Raw genomic sequence first — 24,376 nt, forward strand, 5'->3', positions numbered from 1 at the left:
CGTATTTCCACATTCTCAAAGAAGCATTTCCCATTAAGGGAGCTGGAGTTCACACCGCTTCATACATTTTTAAGGCAATCCCTCCTGTATCCCTAAAATGTATCTGCTGCAGAAATAGTGGGATTTTTGTCTCTTTGGTAGTGTTTCACTTCCCAGCATTAGACAGTACACTGCAACTACCATATTAAACACAGTGTAGCACAGCCTTCCATTGACTGCCATGCTGTGCCCAGCCCCAGCACTGCAGGAGGGCCCCGAGCCCAACAGCCCCCAGTTTCCAGTTCCACTTCCCAGGTTTCAAAGCCCTAAAACCACCAAGTGAGCCCCACTGATTTTCTGTGCAATTTATCCTTCTAAATTACTCAGGGACTTCTGAAAATCTCCGCTACATTGAGTTTATCTGGCCTTAAGATAAGTTATTAGAGCAGATTTTTGTCTGTCAGGAATTGACCTTTTTGCAAAGCTTTCTTGGACGGCAGCCCATAAAGTTGGGATTACTGCATAATGGAAAAGTTAGAGGAGTACACTGGGAAACAATCCAGGCCAAAGGATTTCCCCATGGGATTTTTTGCTTTTTTGAGTGGATAATAAAGGTGGTTTTCTGAGGTGGCTTATTTCTGAATTACTCCACCGCACAAAGGCACCGAGATGCATCTGGATGTATCCAGCACTTGTTTCTGTTGGAGAGTCAGCCCATTCCTTAAGCTGTGCACAGGACAAGGGGACGGGCAGAGCTGGATACCTCTGCTTCACCCTGTACTACCGCTCCCCCTCTGCTTTCCACGTTCCATGTTCGTTTCCAAGCAGACCAAATACATGCTCACAGCTGCGATGCAGAACTGCTGTCTGGCACTACATCGGCATCACAGAGGAGCACAGTACGAGCAATTCCCTTACAGGTGCTCTACAGACTGCCAAGAGCTTGCAAGGAAGGCAATGCTGCTTCTCCTCTGTGCCCCCCATCCCCAGCAGCCCTCGGCACAGCCGCTAGAGGGCCCGCTCTCCATGCAGCATCCCAACAGCAGCCCTGCTCGGAGCGCATCGTTTCACATCGCACGGGGTGCAGCAGTTCTAGCAGGAGAATGCCTTAATTCAATCGCTTTTGTCCGATTTCTGACATTTATGCAATGCTATTTTGATTAAGTGCTCCTATGTTGAATTAAAGCTCTTTCTCTCGCGCCGGAAACAGACACTCCTTACAAAGGTGAGAAGATGGTGAGGAGCTGCTCTGCTAGCAAGGCAGCCCAATGGAACTTACCAACTATCACACTGGATTTCAAAACCACATTTCCCCCTACTTCTGTTTATCTATTGCTAAGGTCAAAATCAGCCAAAAGCATGCACATATTAAGGAACGTATCTACGTCACTACGTTTTCCATGCTTTCATGCAATTAGAGCCTCCTGTTAGCAACAGGTCCATGTTGGAAACCAGATCAAGTCACGCACTGTGCAGGTCCTGGTGGATCTTTAGGATTGTGCTGTGATGCAGCCCGTCCTGCATTGTTTGTGCAGCTGAACAATTTGCAAATTGCTCTAAAAATAAGTTATGGATTATTGTGGCCTTACGTTCTTTTCCAGACTGAATGCCAAATGTTGAAATCTTTGGGGGGAAAAAATAGAAAAGCACCAATCCCAGGAGTTTCCTTTCAAAACCAAAGTATCGTTCCACTGGAAAAAAGGTAGAACGATACGTTTTGCAATTCTCCATTCCTTTTCGTAAACAGGGAACACCCCTGCAGTTTGATAATCTCACGCAGGATGAAATAATGCTAAACTCCAAAAAGGTGACCTCATCAGCAGTGATATCATCTCCATGAAACAAGTAATACACGGCACACTCGTGTTACTATCTGAAGAGCGTCAGGAGTGAAGCCACCTTCTAAAAATATCGCAATAATTTAGGGGATAAGTGGTTGTTTATGTCTCATAAAACAAAGCACATCGAACATGCTGCACACATGGACAGTTACTCTGTAAGGCTCTTTTCCAATGTTCCCTCCAAGAAAAACAGAAATCGTTTCAGGAAAAAAAATTTACAAATGGAAAGTGCTCAACTTTGGATGTGAATTCAACTTGAATTGGTCCATTTTGAAGCCTGATAAACAATCGTATTTCAATCTGCTACCAAGGGAACACTGGAATTATTTAAAACACGTAATGAAACTACAGTTAAACAGAACTGTAGTACAAAGTTGCTGTCTTGCTGTGTCTCATCAAACAGGAGCCCAGACTCACCAACTCCAATTCATCCTCCTCCGTCTGTACTCAGCAAACAAGAGGGATAACACAGTTACTAACAATAGCATTGCTTTCAAAGACGAAAGAAAAAGTCACGTTTGTGCTTTACATTGTTATTCATTTCAATTAATAATGCAAATTTGCCTCCTGACTCTGAATAATACTGCTGGGAAGTACGTCACATAATGCAGGCCACTTAATAAGAAATACCGTACTCCAAACATATCTTGGCAAAACTGAAGCAGAAAAATGAATGAAAACAAGAACCCAACTACACATTGACATCATATGTGAGTATGCAACACAGCTGCTTCTGGCTGCGCTGATGCAATACACAGTGAGTAAAGAAACCAAATATTTCTCACATACGATCACTGTGCCATCCCAGCAGCTCTACTGTGACACCTTCCAAATTCCTCAGGAAGATGGACAAAATGTACACGGCATTCTGTGTCACTGCTGACAGCAGCACAGTAAGTGGGCACTGTGCACTTCTAATGTTAGAACTGCACCAACACGATGCTCTGTTTGTACCTAGTTCTAACTATTAATAAACAAATTTCACTTTAAAATCCACAGTTCAGTATTCCTGAACAAACCCTCATATATAAGAACCTCTGCTCCAAGAATAACTATAACTTTTGTTACTTGGATTAATTTTGTATTATACATTAGGAATGTATAGGAATGTAAGCACTCGTGGTACCTTATAAACAAACACAAATTATTTGGAGAGCACTCCTGTTGTTTATATGGTTATAGTTTGTCCTTCCATGCACAGAACAAGATAGAACACCCCTATTGATGTTCAAGAATTCTACGTGACAGTGAAGGACCAAAAGGATTTGGTCAGCCAAATGAAAGGAGGAATAGAGCAACTCTTCCTGACAGTCCTGTTCTGCCCTCAGAGCCGTGGTTGTGTCATGTCTGACTCAGTACTTGGTGCTGTGCTAAACCCAGGCTGAGTAAACATTATTACCAACGTGCCAGGCTGCGTAGTAGTATTGAAAAGGTACACAAATAGGGCCTGAGACTGATCCTCATTACCCTTTCATGTCTCCATGGAAGATGAGACACCCAGCATAGCACACTGTGCCGCACAGGTTGCACTTCAGTTCACACAGAATAGCAGTTTTTCTCAGACCATCACTACAACTGAAGCTATGTTTTATATCCCACAAGCATTACAACCCATGAAATAAAGGTACAAATTTGCTTTAGGGCATGTTAATAAAGTTCGTATTACCAATAAAATGAGCTAATACTACACAGAATAATGCATAACCCTTCTTAAAAACCCACATCCTCCAAACCATCAAAGTTCTCAGTGTCAAGTCAGTGAGACATCAAAACAGCATCCAAATCTAAATCTCTAGGATTGCTCTCTTAACCACGTTTAGGTCAGACTGCTATCTTACGATTTAAAAAAAAAAAAGGCTTTTCTATTACTGTAACCTATGTAAGCAGATGAGATAGCGTCTTCCTGTGCGTGTGGGCAAAACATGTCATTTTGACCCCAAATAAAACAAGCTACAGAACAAATGTTTTAACTTACCAGTGGTGGCATCATACCCTTGCTGGAGGGTGGGATGACAACACGGAGGTCCGGTTTGCGATTGTTCATTCCCAGATTTCCTCCTCCAGGTGGAGGTGGAGACTTTGTAGGCATGACTTTGCCCAGGCCATTCCCACCGCCAGCAGTGCCGAGCAGACTTGGTGAAGCTCGAGAATTCACAAACCCATTTCCTGCAAAACAAACATACCTTAAGACACGCACAGCTTGACAGAAGGAGCAACAGAAAATCTTGGTGTGCGCACAACTTACGTAATCTTTCTTTCATATAACTTCCAATACAAACTTCTCACAAGAGGAATGGTACAGAGTAACTGAACAAAAGGTACATTTGGGATCTGCAGGATTTCGGTATCTACTCAACAATAAAATTAATTTCAAGTTGCAGTAATATACATTGTCCAGTAAGTATACTTGGTAATGATAAGAATTCATTCCAAGCTCTGGGCACAGATATATATGTGGTTTACAACCACTGATTTATTTTACTCCTGGTGTGCATGGTAAAGGAGAATTAGACAAGCCCCATCCTATGTATAAGCCCTGAGTTCAGCACTGCAGTCTCCAGCAACTGACTGTGCTCAGCACACAGCCTGGAGATTATACTCAGATCAGAAGAAATCAACACAATACTGAAACAATTTAGTGCACAGTACACCATTCTCCTGTAGCAACAGGAGAACACGTCATGTTCACTACTACATATTTATCAGAATATATTTTTTTGGCTACCATATAATGACTTTACCAGATTTATAGCAGTAACTCCCCAAATACACCTTATTCAGCTGCAAAGGAAAAACGTTAGGGAACAGGATTTTACAACAGGGAACTCTACAGTTCACACTACAAAAGTCATGTGTGCGTGCATTAATAAATACAGTTCATAATAACACTGTGTCTATACTAATGTTCCAGTTCTGAAAGCGGCCCTTATAGTCACCATTCAGGGGAAGTCTATTACACAAAGCTCACTGTGTGGGAAATTCTCTTCTAATAGCCTGTAGTGCCATGCCGGCATGAATTTTGTATTATTATTCTAATTTGAATAGGCCCCTATGCCCAATCCAATTTTGTTACATTAAATACATGTTAATCTAAAAGCAATTAAAATAAGAAAGATATCAGTGTCACATTGTACTTCCTTTAGTAAAATTCCTAATGCATTTCATAGCAAGGATGAAGAACAACATCTATTGAAGGTGATAACAAGCACAACTGTGTCAAGAACCCAGGGGTGAGTTCACCAGGCTACTACCGAGGGAGCATCTTCTGTTAGCCCAGTTCTTAATAGACAGGGGGGAACTGTCGAATGCAGTCCTCATCTTTTCCCTGCCTGCTATCAGAAGAACCTCATTTATTACTTTCATAAGTTTAGCAGTGGAAAAAGCAAAGATAAGAATAACAAAGTCCTTATGCTGATATGAAGGCAGCATCACAGAATCTGTGTGGTTGGAAAAGACCTCCAAGATCATCCAGTCCAACCATCCACCTGTCGCCAGCATTTCCCACTGAACTGAAGATGTTCTGTTGAGTTTTACAGAGGTCTTTTGGAAACTGAGGTACATCTAAACATTTTTCAAGGAAACACAAAATGGTTGGAATGCACTGAGCTGAAGTTTGCGAGCACAATCCTTGTTCACATGTCGCTAAGCAGCACATTCACAACTTCCAAGTGAGGATTTCAAATTACAGACTTTGTTGCTCAGTGGATTTTCTACAGTGCCAAATGCCTGACCATACATGGACGATCTGATATGTTCCTTTTTTTCAAGGCTCATAGGGTAAGGATGAGCTTTTCTAATTAGGGGCTTTCCTGAAGCACTGTTGGAGAGACAGGGGAATCAGCTTTCTTAGAATTGTACCATGATACTCAGAAGTCAGGAAGGAAAAGAAGGGACACAACGACAGCAGCAAGAAAAAGCTTTTTGTGTCAGCATTCCTCCTCCAGAACCACAGCAAAGATTTATTTCATGGTTAAAGTTTCTACGTTCTTCGACAATAACAGAATTTATTGGGATGCTTCAAGGTTAGAAATAAATTTCAGCTAAAGAGGCTGGAAAGTTTGCTTAGACTGGACAATACAGAATGTAGCTACGTGTACACTTCAATAGTAGGAGAAAATTGGCAACTTTTCACCATGGGTTAGAAGAGACTTGCAGGAGCTCCAGGCAAAACAAAGCAAAACAGCCCAACCACAGACACAGAGAAACCAAATCCACACAGAACTGGTTTATTTCCTAATTACTGTGGCAGGTGTATGGGTTGCTTCATGTGGTAGGACATAGGAATAAAGCACAAGAGCATAAAGAACAAGTACAGGACAGTTCCAATGCTATGTTTTAAAAGGTAGGTCATACAGACAAAGAAACTGTAAAAATAGAAGTTCTGTGCTACCTCTGAGGTATCTGAAACTGTGGGACATCTTTATTAAATAGATGCATCGATACCTATCCATTATAAATGAGAATACACATTAGCTATGAAAAGCCCACACCACATCAGGTCACAAGGCAAACCTCCCCAATGGACTGAGCAGAAGCTAAGCAGATCAGGAAAAAGATGCAAGCGAAATTATTTGAAGTCAGCTACACTTATATCTAACTATATCTAACACATTGTTACAGCGTCCTCCATTTTATAGAGTGACAGTGCATTTAGAGACCTTACGGTACTAAAAAAGTAAAGCTGGTGCTTTAATCTAATAATAAATAGAATGCTATCGCTCAGTATGCTGCCAGTACTATCGCATGCAATGCTGTGGTGCTCCACATTGCACTTCAAACTTCAGAACAACAACTCTCTTAGGAACAATGGAGCTCTGTACAACATTTCGGTCAAGCCTGTAACTCCATTTCCTGTCCTCTGTTTTCAAGTATTTTGGTAGCTTATGTGTTAAATCTGGACAGTGTCTTTCTTCCACACCCAATACAGTCATTTCCTGCAACCCTTATTACAAGGCTCTGCCAATCCTTCATGCTTTTAACAGTGCTGTCAAAAACAACAAACTCTGTGCCATTGCCTCCTCTGGGCAGTCTCACTCCAGCAGCAGGGCAGAGTCCAGCATTTGTTCTGTCAAATGGCTGAGCACTTTTTAAAAACAGAAAACAAGCCCTTAGAAAAAATACGTATTAAGAATGGGAAAAAATGGCAGAAGTGTTCAACAGTGCGGGTATTGACCTGGGAGAAGCATTTTGTTAAAGGTTCTGCTCCTTCTTATTTGCAATACACTGAAGTATTCATACCCATAACCTGAAGAACCAGATGCTGTGGCTGCAAGAAGACTGCAGAATATTCATTTCTAGTATGAAACTTTAAGCACTTTTTTTTGCTGTTAAAAATCTAGAAAGAAAATTAAATTACAAGCTCAGAGTGAGGGGATAACGAAAAGCACAGCATTTCTTGGAATAAGGTCAGGAGCCAGAAAATGATAACCATTACAGGATGATGCAACTCGGCACCGCGCCAAACTGAGACTGTAATACCCCCAGAAATTCAGCTCACTATTTTGTATCATGCAGGAATTTTATCTACCACATCCAATATACCCCGTCCCCAAAGACAGGTATTTCAAATTTAAAAACACCAAACTGAAAAATAGAAGCGGAATATACATCCCTATGCAAGCGTAAATTCAGACTACTGCTTTTATTTCCATTGTAAGAGTTTTATTTAACTGATCTTTTAAACACAACTACAAGCACATTTTCAAGACATGTATTTGGAAAACAGACAGCAATGCAAAGATGAGCTCTCAACTCTAGAAATCATTTTAAACAAATGTTAAGATTCACACTTCACTGAACTGCTGTGATAATAAGCACGGCCATTGTCCATGAGCCCACTTCTTACTTAGCCTTCTTTCCTAAGCCTAAGTTTTAAAATCCAGCTATTTCAACAGTTGAACCCCCTTCCTTCAGAAACACAACACAACTTAATCTCATTTATAGTCCTCCAGCCCAAGATGAAGCATTCAATTACATGAGCAAGACTCATATATCACTGTATAAATCGCATCAGCTGAGACAATGAACACACGTGGCTGGAAAGCACTCCGTGTTCTTATTAATACTCAAGGAATAAATTACAGTGGTTGATGCCATTAATCTTTTTTTGTGGTTCACCTCTGGAGAAACTAAATGGCTGCACATAGTTCTGAAAAACAACCATGGACAAGGAGTTAACGTCAGATTAAGCAAGAATAAAAATGGTAGCAAATAAACAGATATGCAAGTGACATCATGTAATCTGACAAGTCACATAAATAGAAGTAAACTGAAAAGTACATTTGCAAACAGCTGAACCACTACACCTACAGAACACCAGAAAAGTGCTTATACATGAGATGGGGATAGCAGTAGCTACACCCAGTTTGTGTTTCTGAATATGACAGCTTTAAGGAGGAATTAAAACAACCAACAGCCCACAGCTGCAGCTCACACCATTTTCAGCTTTACACAGAAGTCTCCGCTGATGCCACCCTAATTTTGTAACTCCACCTTAGTTCTTTTGGAAGGCATTTCAAGGGAGCTGAAATTAATCTATTTCCTCATATCTTTAAAGATCAGACAATACTATGGGTGGAATTGAAGTATTGTCAGCAGTCAGACTTTGAAACACATAGAATTTATAATTCTAATGGCAGTACTTTAGATATTAAAATGCAGCAAAAAAAGACACACCATATTGCCAAGGAAATAAAAGCAAGGCAAAACTGAAGGGAAAAATAAAGTTTAAAAAGACTGAGCCTTAGGAAGGCCATTGGATTTTCCTTTTTCCTGAAGTTCAATGCAAGAATGAGAGAGAATTTTCAAGAATATTTAGAATTTAAATAGTCATCTTCAAGATAATGTTTGTTTATTCGGAACGCAGCAACAAAATTCAAACGAGCACATTGCCTTTATATCTAAATGTTATCCAACTGCGTGAGAAAACACAGCAGTGGGAATGAGACAGATGCCTTTTAGGTCATTTCCAAACTACACAAGTTTACAGTTAATGAAATCAGAGTTCTGCTTCCTGAATCTGTTGATTTCTATACGTCTACACAAAACCAATAAAGAACAGAGGCCCAAAATGTTCTGTTTGGAACTTCTGAGGCCAGGTGCTGTGGTATCCTGGGCAAGCTGACATTATGGCAGTGCTGAGACTTGATACAGATCTGCCGCAACACTTAAATTCAGATGGGAGATTAATGATTTGTTATACCTGTGGCAAACTGCACCCAGAATTGTCTTCTGTGTCTTAGTAAATAAGAAATGATGGTATGATACTCTGACATTTCAATTTTAAAAACCCACGTGTAATTCAGGGGCTGAACTGACCACATGCTGATGGGGCATTTTGCTACAACTGAAAGAAACCTAAATGCTTTCTTCTACCAGCATGCTTTTCCAAGCCAGTTTCAGCCCATCACTTCTTGTGAACTGATCTAATTAGATGATGATGGATGCGTCAAACTTTGTTCTGTGCTGATAAGAGGATCTGTGCCTAGCAAAGGAGATGGCTTCAGCGAACCAGCAGGGCTGCAGTCCACTCTCAGTAGTCCTCCTCGAGCAGAGCTTGGAAGCTGCAAGCTGGAAGGGTAAACAGGCTGCTCTCAGTGTTCTTCAGGCATCCTTCAACTTCTTCCTTAGAGAAGGGTGAAACACTGACTTGTATTTACCCGGGTAACCCTGAAGATCAGAGCAAGGCAAAATATTATGCCAACACTATTGAGATTACACAGCAAGAACCTCTGTCCACTGCATTTTGCATTACTTGGCATCACTTCCAATACAAGTTATGAAGTGAGGAACTCTGCCCAGTGAAAGACCACCTCTGACAGATACTACCTGTCACATGAAGAGGAAGTAGAGCAGATAAAGTAATAATGTGCTCAAGGTTTACAGCTGTTTTCCTTGGGCACAGCAGTGCTAAGCTGTTTATCTGGCACAGATGATATGCTCCAAAAGTAATGCCTCCCAGTCACTTCCATGGATGCAATAACAGATACAACGAATGCAATAACACTACACGATAGAGCTAATAGCTACAAAATGCCATTTTTCAACAGTCACCATCAGCAGCTTTGCATAAGCACCAGCAATAAACAAGAGCCTGCATACCATGCTCATAAAAATCTGCACCAATGGAGGTGACCCAGCATTGCTGCTGTCACTGCTGAAAGGCACCACCCACCACTTCTCTGCTGCATCCACTCAGTTCGGTCTCCACAAATGCTCAGCAAGTGCTGATGAATGTCAATGGGTGCCATTTTTTCCACATGGAAGAATTCAATCACATCCTTTTGCTTCATTCCTCTTCCATGTCAGATGCCATTTTGTCACACGGCTCCTTTGCCATCTTATCAGCATCTTTCTCTAACATTGTGGGTCAATAAAACAGGAAGCATTAATTTTGGAGCAGTCCTCGCATAAACTGGTGAATTTGGGTGTTAGGTACAGGAAGAAGAACATGATTCCTTAAGGAAGAGGCTGATAGCACCAAATCCATTTAAAGCAAAACTGCTGCAAGGGTTTTTTTCAGAGTTAGTTGTATGCTTCTCATCGGGTGCTCTTTCATTTAGTAAGCAAAACATGAACAGAAATGTATGCACAGGAAGCTGTTTTATTATTGAAGCCTTCTGGTGTATGCTTAAGAACTGCAGCATAACAGTCATTTGACTTAACAGACTTGTGAAAGGTCAGTCTGACTGTTTTATCCTCAAACACACAGAAATGGTCACCCAGTCAGACAAGCCCTCGAGTTAGAAGTGAACCATTTTGCTGGCACGGCCTTTCACACTTCCCTGTCTTGATCCTCTCCTGGAAGTACAAGCCAGTTCAAAGGTGTAAGCAAATTGTCAATTGCACCTCTGCATAATCCTTCCCGGTGTCATGACACCATGATCAAAGATGACACATGATCTAGGCTAGCTCTCAGTAGGGATCCAGTAGCTCACATGGCACAGCTGTTCAGGCTATTATATTCTTCAGCATTAGTCTGAAGAAATTTAATACACCTGAACTTACTTTGTGTCCTCAGAATGTGAAGATCAATGAGGCCATTACATAAGATAGATCCGGAAAGAAGAGAAAGTCAGTACTCAGGATGACTCTATGTTACCCACTCTTTCATATGTCAAAATTGTAAAAGGGAAGATAATTTCCCAGATGAACTGGATTCACAAACCATATTAATGACTCGAAGGGCTACTTCACTGCCAAAGACACTTGTAACAAGACATCATGTCCCTGCACTATAAAGACTCTCCAGTTCCAACAGCTCCTTCAAAAACATCCACTGCTGGAAAGTCCTTCAGAAGCTCACCATAGTTCCAAAGTATCAGGGCTTCTCAGGCATGTAGCCCAGGCAACTAAGGCCACAATCCTAACTGGTCACTTCAGTATTTTGCATGGTTTAGTTTAATGCCTCAGAAGAAAGGTGTGGGAGAAGAAATTAGAAATGGGCTAACACTGGCACTTATTTTAAGCTATTCTAATTCTTACAGTCATCAAGAATAGGACAAATTCAATAGCACTGTACTTTGCTGGCAAATACCACCAAATCTTCTGGAACACAGTAAGGTAGATATCCCTGTGATAAACATGAAGGCGATCTGTCCGTCAAGTGTCCCTTCAGATTTGGGTCAAGGAATTTCTCCCCCATATTTGGATATTCAGAGCAAGCGACAATATACTTTGGCTAACAGAAATGACAGACTTTGGAAAAGAATGATACGGACATGCAGCATGCGTTCAAGCCAAGATAATGTTGGTAACAAACAGCAAACTGTACACAGCCTGGGGACGTGGGACTATTGAAACGTATTAGATGTCCACCATAAAGTGAACAGGGTTAGCGATGACTACTGGCAATACCATCACGAAAATTCCACCTGCAGAATATCTAACTAACAACAAAAATCTCTGCTCAAAAGCAAAGACTCAAAATGTAGGATCTTTTCTCTCAAAATTGATACAACAGCAAAGTGAAAAGGATCTGCTGAAGTTTTCATATGGTGGGTTAAATTAAAAAAAAAAAAAACCTCTAAAAATGTAAAACAGATTTCTCAGAGTTATGACAGCTGCATGCAAAACGATCATAAAATTTTCTGTTCTAAACATAAAAAGCCACCTACCAATCTTCGCTACAACATACAGATATTTTTGTTCATCAGAAAAAGTTACTTTCCACAGAAGAACTGTTGTTGGCAGATTGACTGCTAAAGTAAATCATCTATTCTAATCAAGATGCATAGGATATGAGGGGAAAAAAAATTCCTCATGTGAATTAAATGAGCCATTTTATGCAAGATTTTACCATGAACTACTTCCTAAGATAACCTCTACTTGTTTTTCACCCAGAGACATAAACGTGTAAGCATCTTTCAACTAAAAGAGAGCATAATCAAGCGCTCAAAACTTCCTAATGGTGACTCAGAGCTGTTCTCCCCTTTGTTTCAATCATTGAATCACTGAGGCTGGAAAGATCTCCAAGATCATTTAGTGCAACTGTTTGTGGAGAATATCGGGAAATGCGGGTACTGTGAGTGCCACATCTCAATCTTTGGCATCTCTGTAGAGAGCTGAAAAATTAAGATGACCTTTCACAAAGTGCATTTATAGGAAAATCTCTGCTCTTGGCAAGTATAAATGGGGGGGAAAAAAAGAAAAAAAAAGAGCTAAAAAAAGGAAACGCATTTTGTTTAAAGTGAATTCTACAGTAAATATAACAACAACCTAGAACCACTGTTTTTGGCAGGTATCAACTTGAAGTATACTCTTAATAAGCAGCAGCCAAGACTCAGTCTACTTACGCACGCTTTCTCAATTTTGTTTGCATCTGAGAAGGTTACTGTGCACCTGGCAGTATTTGAAAGAAGTCACGCCACATTCTGGCAGACCATGGAGCTCCAACAACTTTACAGACCCTGTAATTTAGCACTTTGGTACGAACAAGGTATCTGCTTCTTGCTAGAGGTTCTTCTTCCAGATTTTCCACTGTTCTTATGTAGCCACAACTCTTATTTAAATGAAAACCTTTCTAGAAATGAGTGGGTATGTGTGTAACATTTTGGGTGTGATGTTCTGGAAAGCAGGAGATAAGTGATGCATTTTGACTTTTCACATAAACTATTAATAAATGCAAGAAGGAAAGCATTTCTACTGCTTTAAATATGTTCACCAAGCTACTGAAAATTGGTATTTCCCTCGTTTAGTACTATATAGCAAGTGCTGTAGACAACTGTCTTATTTTCTTATTGTCAGAAAGAGTCTTAAACCTGCAGCCACTGCTTGATTTTGGAAAAGGCAACTAAAGTGTCTTGATAATAAATTTACCCTGACATGAGAATCACGGAATTGTAGGGGCTGGAAGGGACCACTAGAGATCATCGAGTCCAGCCCCCCTGCAAAGCAGGCCTCCACCAGCAGGCTGCACAGGTAGGAGTCCAGACAGGTCTTGAGTATCTCAAGATGAGACGCCACAGCCTCCCTGGGCAGCCTGTTCCAGGGCTCTGTCACCCTCACTGTGGATTTCCTTAGTATATTGGTGTGGAACTTCCAATGCTCCTAGAAACATTACAGAAATTAACATGTGACCTCCACAGCTTATAAAAATAATTGGTTTTTCCTACTGAGTTTCTCCATGTAAAATGCTGCTTACTCAATGGAAGCCATACTTAAATATTTATTTGCTGCGTATAGCCAAAGAATGGAGAAATAGAGGGAATCTCATGCCTTCAGCCTGTAGTTGCAGCTTTTTTTATTTATACATCCAATCCACCAAGTTTATCATCAAAGAACTTTTTCTCAAGTGCCATATTAAGTAATTGGTGGGCAAATACTGGAAGGTCAAGCGACGCTTCTCTCATTTCTTGCCATGAACATTTACTGAAGGCAGCTATAAGTACTTCCAAAATTGGCTCTCAGTTACCAAGACATCTCAAGGAATGTAAGCAATATGAAGAAGGTGGGTGAGCTATCATTCATTTTTTATACCTGTAATGATAAGATTCAGTGGCTGCCCGATCACTATCAGAGTATTAAATTTTGTCTAGGCAAGACAAGAATTATTTACCTGAAGAAATGCTATTATATGATTTTCTGAAGACCAAAAATTATTGTGAATCTGATCATTTGGCAACATCTCTAATTCATATTTGAAAGAAATACTGATAATCTTCCAAAATTAAAACTGAACCTTGCTTTTCTTTTCCAAGCTGTTTTTGTCTAACAGCTATAAAATAATTAGCAAGATATACATAGCAATACAAATGACATAGTCTGTATTTTGATAGACACCAGAACCAGCACTGAACACCCAGATCTTCAGAACACAGCTAGTTTAGTAAGCATAGAGAATTTTACATAGAGGAAAAAAAAGGGGAGGTGGAGGGGAACATAACTCTCAAGCATGCTGTAATCACACTTGTAGGGGGAAAAAAAAGCAAGAACAGTAAATGACTAAAAACAGCAGTAAAAAAATAAAATACAAATTATTACTGCAGTAAAAGAAGCAGGAGGGTTAAACGTCTGCTAAAAAAATCACAAAACTCACCGATTACAAGGCAATTTAATAACTATGTCCTTTGCTCTTCCTTAACCAAAAGGAATCAAAATTTAAAAACCCGCTTCTGAATAAGAGTGCAAACTGAAACCACGATACTATTTTTCAGCATAAGCACGATACCACACTTACCAACTGGACTGGTACCAGCTCCATTTGGCACTGAGAGGTCAGTTGTCCCCAGCATTCCACCTAAAAAAAAAAAAAAAATTGGAAAAAAAAATTGTGGGTTGTTTTTTTTTTGTTTTGTTTTTTAATAAAGACATAAAGAAGGGTGAAAAGGGGAAAGCACAACAGTACTGAAATCCTACCAGCATTGCCAGTACTTGGTGGTCTCTGCGGGGCCCCAGGTGATACGTTCCGATGCAGCGTGGTCTGAGGTGGGGAGAGCATGGTCGTGTCTGTTAACGATGAGCTGGCTGCCAGTGATGGGGATACGAGGGAACTCCCTGGGTTACTGTAGGTTAAAGTGTTGGGGTTGGACACTGGAACCGTAACCGACATGGAGAAGTTCTGAGCAGGCAAGCCAGGCTGGAGGAAAGGAAGCAAGGAACACAGAAGACAACGTTAGCATTAACTATATTCTCAAACACAGCACATCATAAAAAAATACACATTACAAGTTTGCCAACAATTTTAAGAGTTAATTATGTTAGTTTTGAAACTCTAATTCATTAATCATACAATCTGAAAACATCCATTTGTTGTTGAGTCTGGTGTAGAATTATAATATGTCAAAAATACAGTTCCAGAAGAATTACTCATAAACTTATCAAAACGCTGAGAAGAAGTTCACATACAGAAACCTGAAGATATTCATATAGCTCAGAAATACAATAAATTCACCAGTTAATTTGGATTATTACAAAGCCACAACAAGATAAATACGTTGACAAATTGACAAACTGTTACATCTTCAAAATGTAAGCGTAAACATGCACATTATAAAATAGTTATAAGACAAAAATGATCAATTAGTAATAACATTTTCTACTAAATCTTGCAAAAATATTGCTACTCATCTCTAAAACCGTTTTTCAACACACCAAAAAAGTAAAACCTTCTGAAATTTACAGACTTCAGTAATTTGAATTTAACCAGCTTTGACTGTCATTTTCTGAGACGTGTTCAGCAAAACCCTGCTTGAATAACCACTCCATTTTCTTGTTGTGTCAATATTTTTCCCTTTTTACTTTTTCTTTTATTCTAATTCTCACAGCATTATTCAAAAGGCAGCTATTTTTCCACAGTATATATGTTTGTTATTCAACAACTATTTGACTCAAAAGCTTAAATGCCTGCCCATCTATGGTGCTCATTTGGTTATGACTAATTTGTTTGGCCTTTGTCTCATTCCTATCCTTTGACTGTGATGTGTTTCTGAAACAAAAGGGACTATTTTCTTTCACAACTCTCAGAGTAACTGCAAACAAAACTACAACAGGTACAGTTTTAAAATAAAAATTCAGTAGAATTCGTTGACATAGATGACAGCTTAGAGGTCAGATGGAGATGACACACACTCATGACCTAGCAAGTATATTTAAGAGATGTACTTTCTCATACGCAGCTTAATATTTACTTAGAATGGCACGTCTAAATGACAATTTGATATCATCTGAAATACAACAGTAACTACACTAATGTAAAGACCATAATACATTTTATACAAAAAAAGCAAAACCTCTTACTAGTGAGAACTAACGACTGCTTCCATACTGAACCATTCCTCAGAATAATTATCATTTTTTGGCACAGATGGAAGCAAGAAGTAACAAAGCACAGCAATGTAATGCTAACAAATCATTCGCAGTATCTGAGTAATGACAAGCTGCACTGATACTTGTCTTCACGGAAACTACTTCAAGAAACTGTTTATTATCTATTAAAAAAAGGATGCTTTTAAATAGCATGCTTTCCATTAACTCAAACTAAACTCAAAATAGCTGAAGTATGCTTAAAACAATGCTTAGAAGTTAACAGTAAGAACATTTTTGAACATTTTTTCCGTTAACTTTCTCAATAAAGAATCGATAAGTGATAGCTTCCCCCACTCCTTACAATACAGATGGACAGCAGCATCTGTACATCTACGGTATGCATTTGGTTTTGACTGAATTCTTCACTCTGCCTCATTTCTACCTTTCAACAGTAATAAGTGCACTAGAATAAAAGCAGCTACATTCTTATCCAAGACCCACAAGTACTGGAAACAGAACCACAACAGGTACAATTTGAACTATAAATACAGAGCTACAAAGCTAAAAATTAATGTTCCCTTTTTTATTTACATTGACACCCACACAGAAAACTTAGGCTGCTCAGGATGACCACAAAACATCAACGGAGAGCAATTTAACTGTATCGTACTAAGAGATGATGCCTAAAGATGTTTCAATACGGAAATACTAGGTAGCAAAAACATCAAAACAAAGAAGGAATAAAAGACATCAGCTACTTTCAAGCATAAAGAACTTGCAAAAAGAACGGATTCTGGGTGTCAGACTGACAGTTTGCCGTTCTTTTCCCAGAGGTGGTTCTACTGCTCTGAACAATTAAATCATTTTCACTATTGGCAGTCATGTGAGGACACACTCTTCATTTACGCCAGGATCTACGCTGATTAACCTAGCCAGTCCATTTATTTTAATTGCTACAACTTGACAATGTTAAAAACTTTAAAGGTCGTGGCAGAGCCCCATATTAGTTTTCTCGGAAGATACTTCACGTGTAACACTCAATGCAAACTGCTCTTGTAAGTGGAAATTAAACATCACACCTCTGAGAAGAACATGCAAAATTTCCATTACTATTAAACCCCAAAGTTCTTGAGTTCTAGAGCTCAGCAATTCTCATCTGAGAGTACTTCACTAAATCTTTTTACCTTGGACTCATAAATTAAAGGGCACATACAAAACTCACAAGAACACGGACAATCTGCCCTGTAAATACATGGGGCTCATTTTTGAATAATATGATATTAAAATGGAAAATGATGCTCTGGTCGCACTATGGGATGGGTAACAATATCTTCCTAAAGCAATTAAGTGACTTATAGCAGGTGACAAATGAGCTAGTCACTCATTTCAAAATTTCAAACACCTTCTGGTGCCCATGCTCACTGCTGGACTTTCAACAACACATCGATCTTTTTGTGGATCCCTCTGCCATTTTTAAACATCTAAACGCCTTTCTAAACCTTGCCTTCAGGAAAGTAAACCCCGATTTGGAAACAGAATTATCCAACTCTAATTGTAACACATTGAAAATCTTTATCAGGCAGAAGAAGGACTGTAAGATTTTTATATTCCATAATGAAATCTATCCTTTTAGGCAGGATCAGGGAAGGCAGCTAAGATCCTGTAATTTAGAAATGTTACTCCACATCCACACAGCATAAAAAGATCTGTGTGATTAATTGACAAGTTGGAGACCCAATTTCTTCCTTTCTTATTCCTTATGAAAAAATCTAATTAAGAGTGAGTATCGATATCTCATTTTACCTTAAGAAAATACACATCTCTCTTTTCAAACCAATCCAGCCTCTTGTCTTTACAGTGGTAAGCAACATCTGTGAAAACTCTCATGCATGTAAAAGAAGCACAAACCATACTTTAGTACTCACTGCGATTTTATGATTCCGCATCATATTATCAAACTCTTCATTAATTTTTTTATATTTTTCTTCTGTATGTGGCGTGAGCACATATGAAGTGTCAGGGTCCGGGCTGTCGCACCCTCTGTGTTCCTTCTTGTTCAGAGCCTAAATAATGAAGTTAATAAAAAGGATCAACAAATAAAAAGTAGAGATAAAATAAAAGTACTTACAGGGCCTCGCTTGAAAATAAAATCACTATCTTCATTTAGTTTGCTGAATCTGTCCTCCGATAGTGGACTGTGCTCAAAGTAATCGTCAGCATCAGGGCTCTCACAACCATTAAGGCCTTTCTTTCTTAAGGTCTGAAATACAATTGGAAAATTCACATACAGATCATACTAACTTGCCAAGGTCTTTTGTATACTACCGAATCATTCAGAGCCACTGAAACTACATGAAATTTTCACAGACAAAAATCAATAGACAAGCTAAGTCTTTCAAAATAGTGGCATAGTACACCAACAGAAAAGGTTCATTCAGAGGCATTGACTCTCAAGGTGCCATCTCATGGCCAGTTTTAACCTAAAACCATTCCATCTCTCCAGTGTTCTACACCAAACTGCTTTCAGACTCCGGCTGATGGAGGACAGTTGCCTGACAGACATTCAACAGTTAGCCTACGGCACAGGAGTTAATGTCCTCATTAGTAATTTAAAAACATCTTAGTCTTTATTGGACCATCAATAAATTAATTTTAGCATCCCTATTAACATCCTTTATATTTTAAAAAACATACGGTTCAAAGTCGAGTGATATAACGGCAAACAGTTTTCATCTGAATGTAGCTACTGCATGACATGAATATATGTAACACTTGGTCTCCCTGGCTTACAAAGGCAGGATTTTCCTGCACTGCAGTCATCCTGCATGGTAACAAGAAGTGCAAAAAGTATAAAAAGAAATGACATAATCCCTCTGTAACATGACTTCGTTTGCTAAATATAAGCTTTTTCAGACTCCTTTACTCTAACTTGATGTGATCGCTTTGTGGGGTACTTCCTGTTTTCTGGTGGAACTCTTGAATCAACATCCCCCAGAAACAGAGCATGTCTACAATGCAGGCACCACGACCAAGCTGCTGAGAAAGGATGTGAAACTGCAGCTCTTGTGAGCAAGCAATTAAAAGATACATTTGATATGTTTGCAGACCTTTTTTTTGTTTGTTTTTCATCTACTACACAATCAAAATTCTCACGACAAGTTGTTGTTTCTAACAAAGTAAGGTTTAAAATGCTACCCATAGAAAAGTCATAAATGTTTTAAAGGCTGCAAGAAGAAAGCAATACACTTTTTGCAACAGGTCCATATCACAACAGCCATGTGTAAGACAGCAGTGGGACTATGGGGGCAGGGAGGTGGTGTTTTCTTTCACTGACAAGGCATGAAAGTTTTATGAACTTTACACTGAAAGATCCTAAAAAATGGAAATCCATACATCGACATTCTCAGCAACAGAAAGAAACTCACTTCCTGGTAGAAGCTGTGCTTGCTAGCTTAAAGCATTCATTTTATATTCAAGCACTACCGAGCACAATAATAATTTCACAAAACTCTCTTACTATTTATACATGTGCAAAACACTCCCTACTTCAGCTTCTAGGCAGCACTAAAACCCAGCTGAGTTCTCTGCAGCTCTTTAATATCACAGGTCACCACAAGCTCATTCCCTCTCGGGTTTCTCAGCCGGCTCCCGGTATCCCACGCCGTCCCTGGAACTCCCACAAAAATGCCACCACTGCAGCAGCACATGGGGAACAGGTGGAGCTCCCTCCAGCCCCGCTTGCGCCCTGATCCCACACTGCCAGCCAATCCGCTGGGCACGGACATGGACGTGGCCATACAAGGGCCGGCCGCTCAAGGTCGGAGCCCGCTATCCCTCCCAGCCCTTCCTGACAAGTCAGGCTGCCACTTCTCTACACTTTGATATCAGTAGGGAAAATGTTGACACTGTGCAATCTGCATTGTGCTTAACCCCTGCAGCCCACGGAATGCTCTGAATAGAACTCAAATAGGTACTTAACAGGGTGCTCAGCACAGAGCACAAGTCACTTAGAAGCTGTGTTTAGGTATTATATAGAAATAAGTTGCAATAAATACACAGCAGACAGTGCTGGGCTTGTCTCTAGTTCCTCAGAGGTTAGTATAACTTGAAGTACTGCAGCATGGCAGTTTCATTAATGCCCATTTTATAAAACAAAACGTGAGTGTAATGCATTTTGGACAATACGCTCACAGCTCCAATACAAAGGAATGGGCTCAGTAAATACAGAAAGGCATCCTTCCTCTTGGCCAGCAGTTATTTTTATTTTCGATAACAATGGGGTTAACTCCGTTTGACTCATGAGGAAGGAAAATGCTCAGTATCTCCCGGTTAAGATTCTGGAAACCTTCACTCCAGATGGGGTTCCTGTCATTGTGGAAGGATTTAAGGCACAGTGTGCTGTTACAGATAACACGTCTGGGTCTGATATCCCGAGCTCTGTCTCTTTATCGCTGAAACACGCACTGTCACTTCGAGGACCTAACCATAAAAAGACTGCTCCTTTATCACTGTGCCATAACAGAACGGTGAAACCTCCCTGCTCCGCGGCTGTACTAACAAGAGGAATGCTGTCAGCTGTTCACAGAGTCAGGCGAAGCCTACGCAGCACAGCACGGCGCGATAACGGGCCCTGCCCACGGGAGCACAGGGACGGCTGCTGGGAATGGGGCCATAGGGACAGAGCTGAGTTCCACACCAAGGGCTAACCTCACCCTCCGTGGTCCCTACAGTTACATTTTGTCATTTCTTTAATGACTGTAAAAATTTGGCATATTTTTGGCCTTCCAGCACTTGAAAGAGCTTACAAGTGAAGAGACACAAGGGCTTTAAACTGAAAGAAGGGAGATTTAGGTTATAGGTCAGGTGGAAATTCTTTACTCAGAGGACGGTGAGGCCCTGGCACTGTGTGTGTGTGCCCCATCCCTGGAGGTACCCAAGGCTGGGCTAGATGGGGCTCTGAGCAGCCTGAGTGGGTGGGGGGGAAGGTGCTGGATGATCCTTACAGCTCCTTCCAACCCAACCATTCTACAGTTCTGCCTTATTTCTGAGATAAATACAGACTGCAATTTCACAAACCCCAAAGATGAAAGAAATTCCTCTAACAGTTTAATTTCTCTGCTGCGACACACAAACATTTTTGTAGACAAAAAAAAATGAGAGTTCTTGCAGTTGAGGCTAATACAGAACAAACTTTCTTACCACAAGAGGGAAAAAGAACATTAACTTCCAAGCGTTGCTATTCAGTGCTCACTCCAACTGCCTTCTTGTGTTAAGTCTTATTTTCCAGATGATTTAAGGGAGCGTGTAGCTTTTGGAGTTAATCTGTATTATTTTCCACTTCCTCTAAGACTTATCCAAAACTACTGGCAATTGTTCCAGCATGTTTGCCAATGTGCTGCACTGTGTCCTCAGTGGCTGACACTCCGCAGCTTTGATGTTAGACCCGATGAGCTAACTGAGCAAAGAATTGATTTTTCTCAGAAATAAAATCACGCAAAGCAAATGCTGGGAGGAACCATGGCAGGTATGAAATCCTTTTAAAAAGCACCAAGCAAACAAAGCGATGTGGCTGTGCTATGTGTGAAGTCACTACACTAATGCTGCTGGCAGCTGTGGTAACACAGTTACTGCAGAATGGCCCAGAAGCTTTAGACTGTTTTTGTGGCACTGTGTAAAATTGAGATAAACCAACTTAATAGTTTTATGTTGAGATATATATATATTATTTTATTTTTTGAATGGCAGAGCTTGGCAAACGCTGTATGAGAAAGGCTGGACTAGTTATGAAGGACTGAAATGCTACATTCAAGCACACACCACAATGTCCTCCTGACCTTTCCTATACATTGCACAAAGCCATTTTAATTGCACTGCATTTTGCCCATGCAAGAAGCATCTAAAGAACAGGAGACATTCTTGCAAAACAAGTGACAACCAATTAGCCTCTCTCTGCAATTCAACACATTCTACTTAAATTGCCAGTACAAAGGGAACAGAAATACGATAGCTATTTATGGTGTGACCCATGAGGAAGCAAAGATGATATTCAACCACCACAGCGTAACTATCTTCTGTCACACAAACTTACACTGGCTCAAAATACCGGTCATCAGCAGTTCTGAAAGCAGAAACAGAACTGCCAGGTACAGATTACTGCTACCCGAGACAGAGTTAAATGACAACATCCAACCGTCCTCCTCTACAGGAAAGATAACAGGGTCTGTGTCCAACTCTGGAAGGATGTGTTGCTAATGGTTAAAATGCACAAGCAGCTTGTTCTGTGCTCTCACATGGTTAAAAGGGCAAGAATGCTGATAGCAGTCATCTGGGCTCCTCACCAGCTCCCTTGGCACAACTGTAGAGACCTTGCTTGTGTTCACTGTAACTGCAGGAAATAATATTTTTCTGCCTTAAAAGGCAAAAGACATGAAATGTAAAGTGCATTATAAAGCAGGAATGTTAGCTCATTCAAAGCCCTCACTGTTGGGTTCTTGTAGTCTACCAATGTTACACAAGTTGGGTAAAGGTTGTTGCTATCAGTGCTACTCCGAATCAAGATGACAGCTCAATTTCTGCAGTTCCTATTGGAGCTGGGTTTTTCTTGGTGTTTCATCTGAAATCATGAGAAAAAACATTTCCAAAATTTTACTAAAACTGAAATGAAAAAGATGATTTCCTTTAGAAAGGCAAGCCTTCCAGATAAAAACAGTGGCTAGCTCTGTTTCTGCTGTTCCAATCTGAGCTTGGAAAAGACGTGAAGCAGTACAAAGTTGGAGTAAACACTTAAAAAAAAATAAATCCAAGTGTAAGTATTCCTTAGGCATGAAGTAATGGAAGAAGTACCACTAGAACTTCTAAATATTACTGCTGCCTTAGTAAGCATGTACACCATGGTTATCAAAGGATAACCAACTGAACAGCTTCCTGATGCTCCAGAGACCTGCCATGCAATAGCAGGGAGGGAGAAGATGCTGCTGCATCAAATTCCAAAGGCTCCTCATTCACAATGTGACCACCACGCACTCACATGGTGCCTCTGCAGGGCAGACAGCACTGAGCAGAACTCTGCCACCCGTGATGGGAATAACCATGAAATCCAGAGGCACAAGACTGTGCAGCTGCAGCCTCACACCAATAAAACACAGATACCAGTAGTGTTAGCCCAAGTTGCATTAATATCTTTCCTACTGAGGTTCAGAAACAAATAAAATAAAACAGAAATCCAAGGATAACTGAGCTACTCAGCCATAGTGTGTTCTTTAGGATGAGTCTTTTGTTTCACCTCTGAAGAAAATTACAGAGATCATGCTTTACAGTCATTTGTCCACAGTTAAGGAAGCCACTGAAATTTCCATGGGTACAGTTGATATGGTGACATTAACAAGTGACTGCCACATAAAGTGCATGATCCTGGACAAAAACATTAAGCTAATTCAGATTTCTGCTTGAGCCTGCAGGAAGCCATTTTCTTCTGCACTAAAACGATGGAGAGTTCTCCTTGGCCACGCTTCAACTTACTTCTGCTTGTTATCAGTGCTCATAGCAGGAATGAGCTGGTGTACCAATGAAAGGGCTGAACAGCACAGATACCGAGCAGGCAACAGGACTGGCCTGGTCTTTCTGGCAGCTGCAGACCACTGTCTGAATCCACCACTGATAACAACATCCTCCTCAAAAAACCCCACCTTTTTTTCTGAGATATTCCTACACAAAGGAAAAAGAAAAACATGGCACTCACAGCCCCAGACTCCCACCCAGTTTTCATTCTTATTCTGTGAAACATCAGCAAGAGGAAAAAAAGGGCAAATTCCTTTCAGGCAGTTCACCTCCCTTCCCACAGAGCAGAGAACTACACGTATGGCTGCAGAGCTGACACGCAGCAAAATGTCACAATGAAAGCACGACGATCCCTTTGTTATTTGCTCCCTGTTACAAGATAAAAACTAGGCTGAATTTCTTCTGTTATAACACAGAATATTTCACTCCTATCACCGTGAATAACACCACTGTGCTTCATCCTTTACATACACCGTTTCTCCCTTATTATAAGGAGTATTTTTAGTCACAGGAAGCTATTTATAGTTTCTAAACTTCCTGTAGGTCACTTTAGTCTCAGAAGCAGCATCGTTTCTGTTTCTTTTCTCCCAAGTAATGACACAGCTCCACAAATGCCAAGCTTGACCTGCAATATCAGATGTATAAATTCTGCTGCTGTCTAAAATACAGCGGGGCCAAAGTTTACAAGTAGTGTAAGTGAGCAGCCAGAGAAAAACACGTAACTCATCTTAATAACAGTGTTCTGTGTAGGAAGC

At 40.3% G+C, this 24,376-nt stretch overlaps 1 protein-coding gene across 44 annotated transcripts in view; it reads right to left on the reverse strand.

The window, feature by feature from the left end:
* MEF2A (myocyte enhancer factor 2A) overlaps positions 1-24,376 on the reverse strand; it is an 87,635-nt gene that overhangs the window by 8,050 nt on the left and 55,209 nt on the right. For 15 of the 44 annotated variants that reach the window (XR_014934266.1, XR_014934267.1, XM_085515269.1 and 12 more), the window contains 6 exons: positions 18,193-18,324; positions 17,978-18,127; positions 14,676-14,895; positions 14,497-14,556; positions 3,796-3,986; positions 2,238-2,261 (listed from right to left, as the gene is read on the reverse strand). Coding sequence is in view for 42 of the 44 variants with exons in the window: in XM_085515269.1 (XP_085371395.1) it covers positions 2,238-2,261; positions 3,796-3,986; positions 14,497-14,556; positions 14,676-14,895; positions 17,978-18,127; positions 18,193-18,324 (777 nt within the window). In the remaining 2 variants the exon portion in view is untranslated. Of the gene's footprint in view, positions 1-2,237; positions 2,262-3,795; positions 3,987-7,459; positions 9,489-14,496; positions 14,557-14,675; positions 14,896-17,977; positions 18,128-18,192; positions 18,325-24,376 lie in introns of those variants that run through there. The other 29 variants (XM_085515291.1, XM_085515298.1, XM_085515303.1 and 26 more) reach the window with 13 other exon arrangements.

This window comes from Coturnix japonica, chromosome 14, assembly GCF_054131305.1.
Source record: "Coturnix japonica strain WE chromosome 14, WE-NBRP24, whole genome shotgun sequence".
NCBI lineage: Eukaryota > Metazoa > Chordata > Aves > Galliformes > Phasianidae > Coturnix > Coturnix japonica.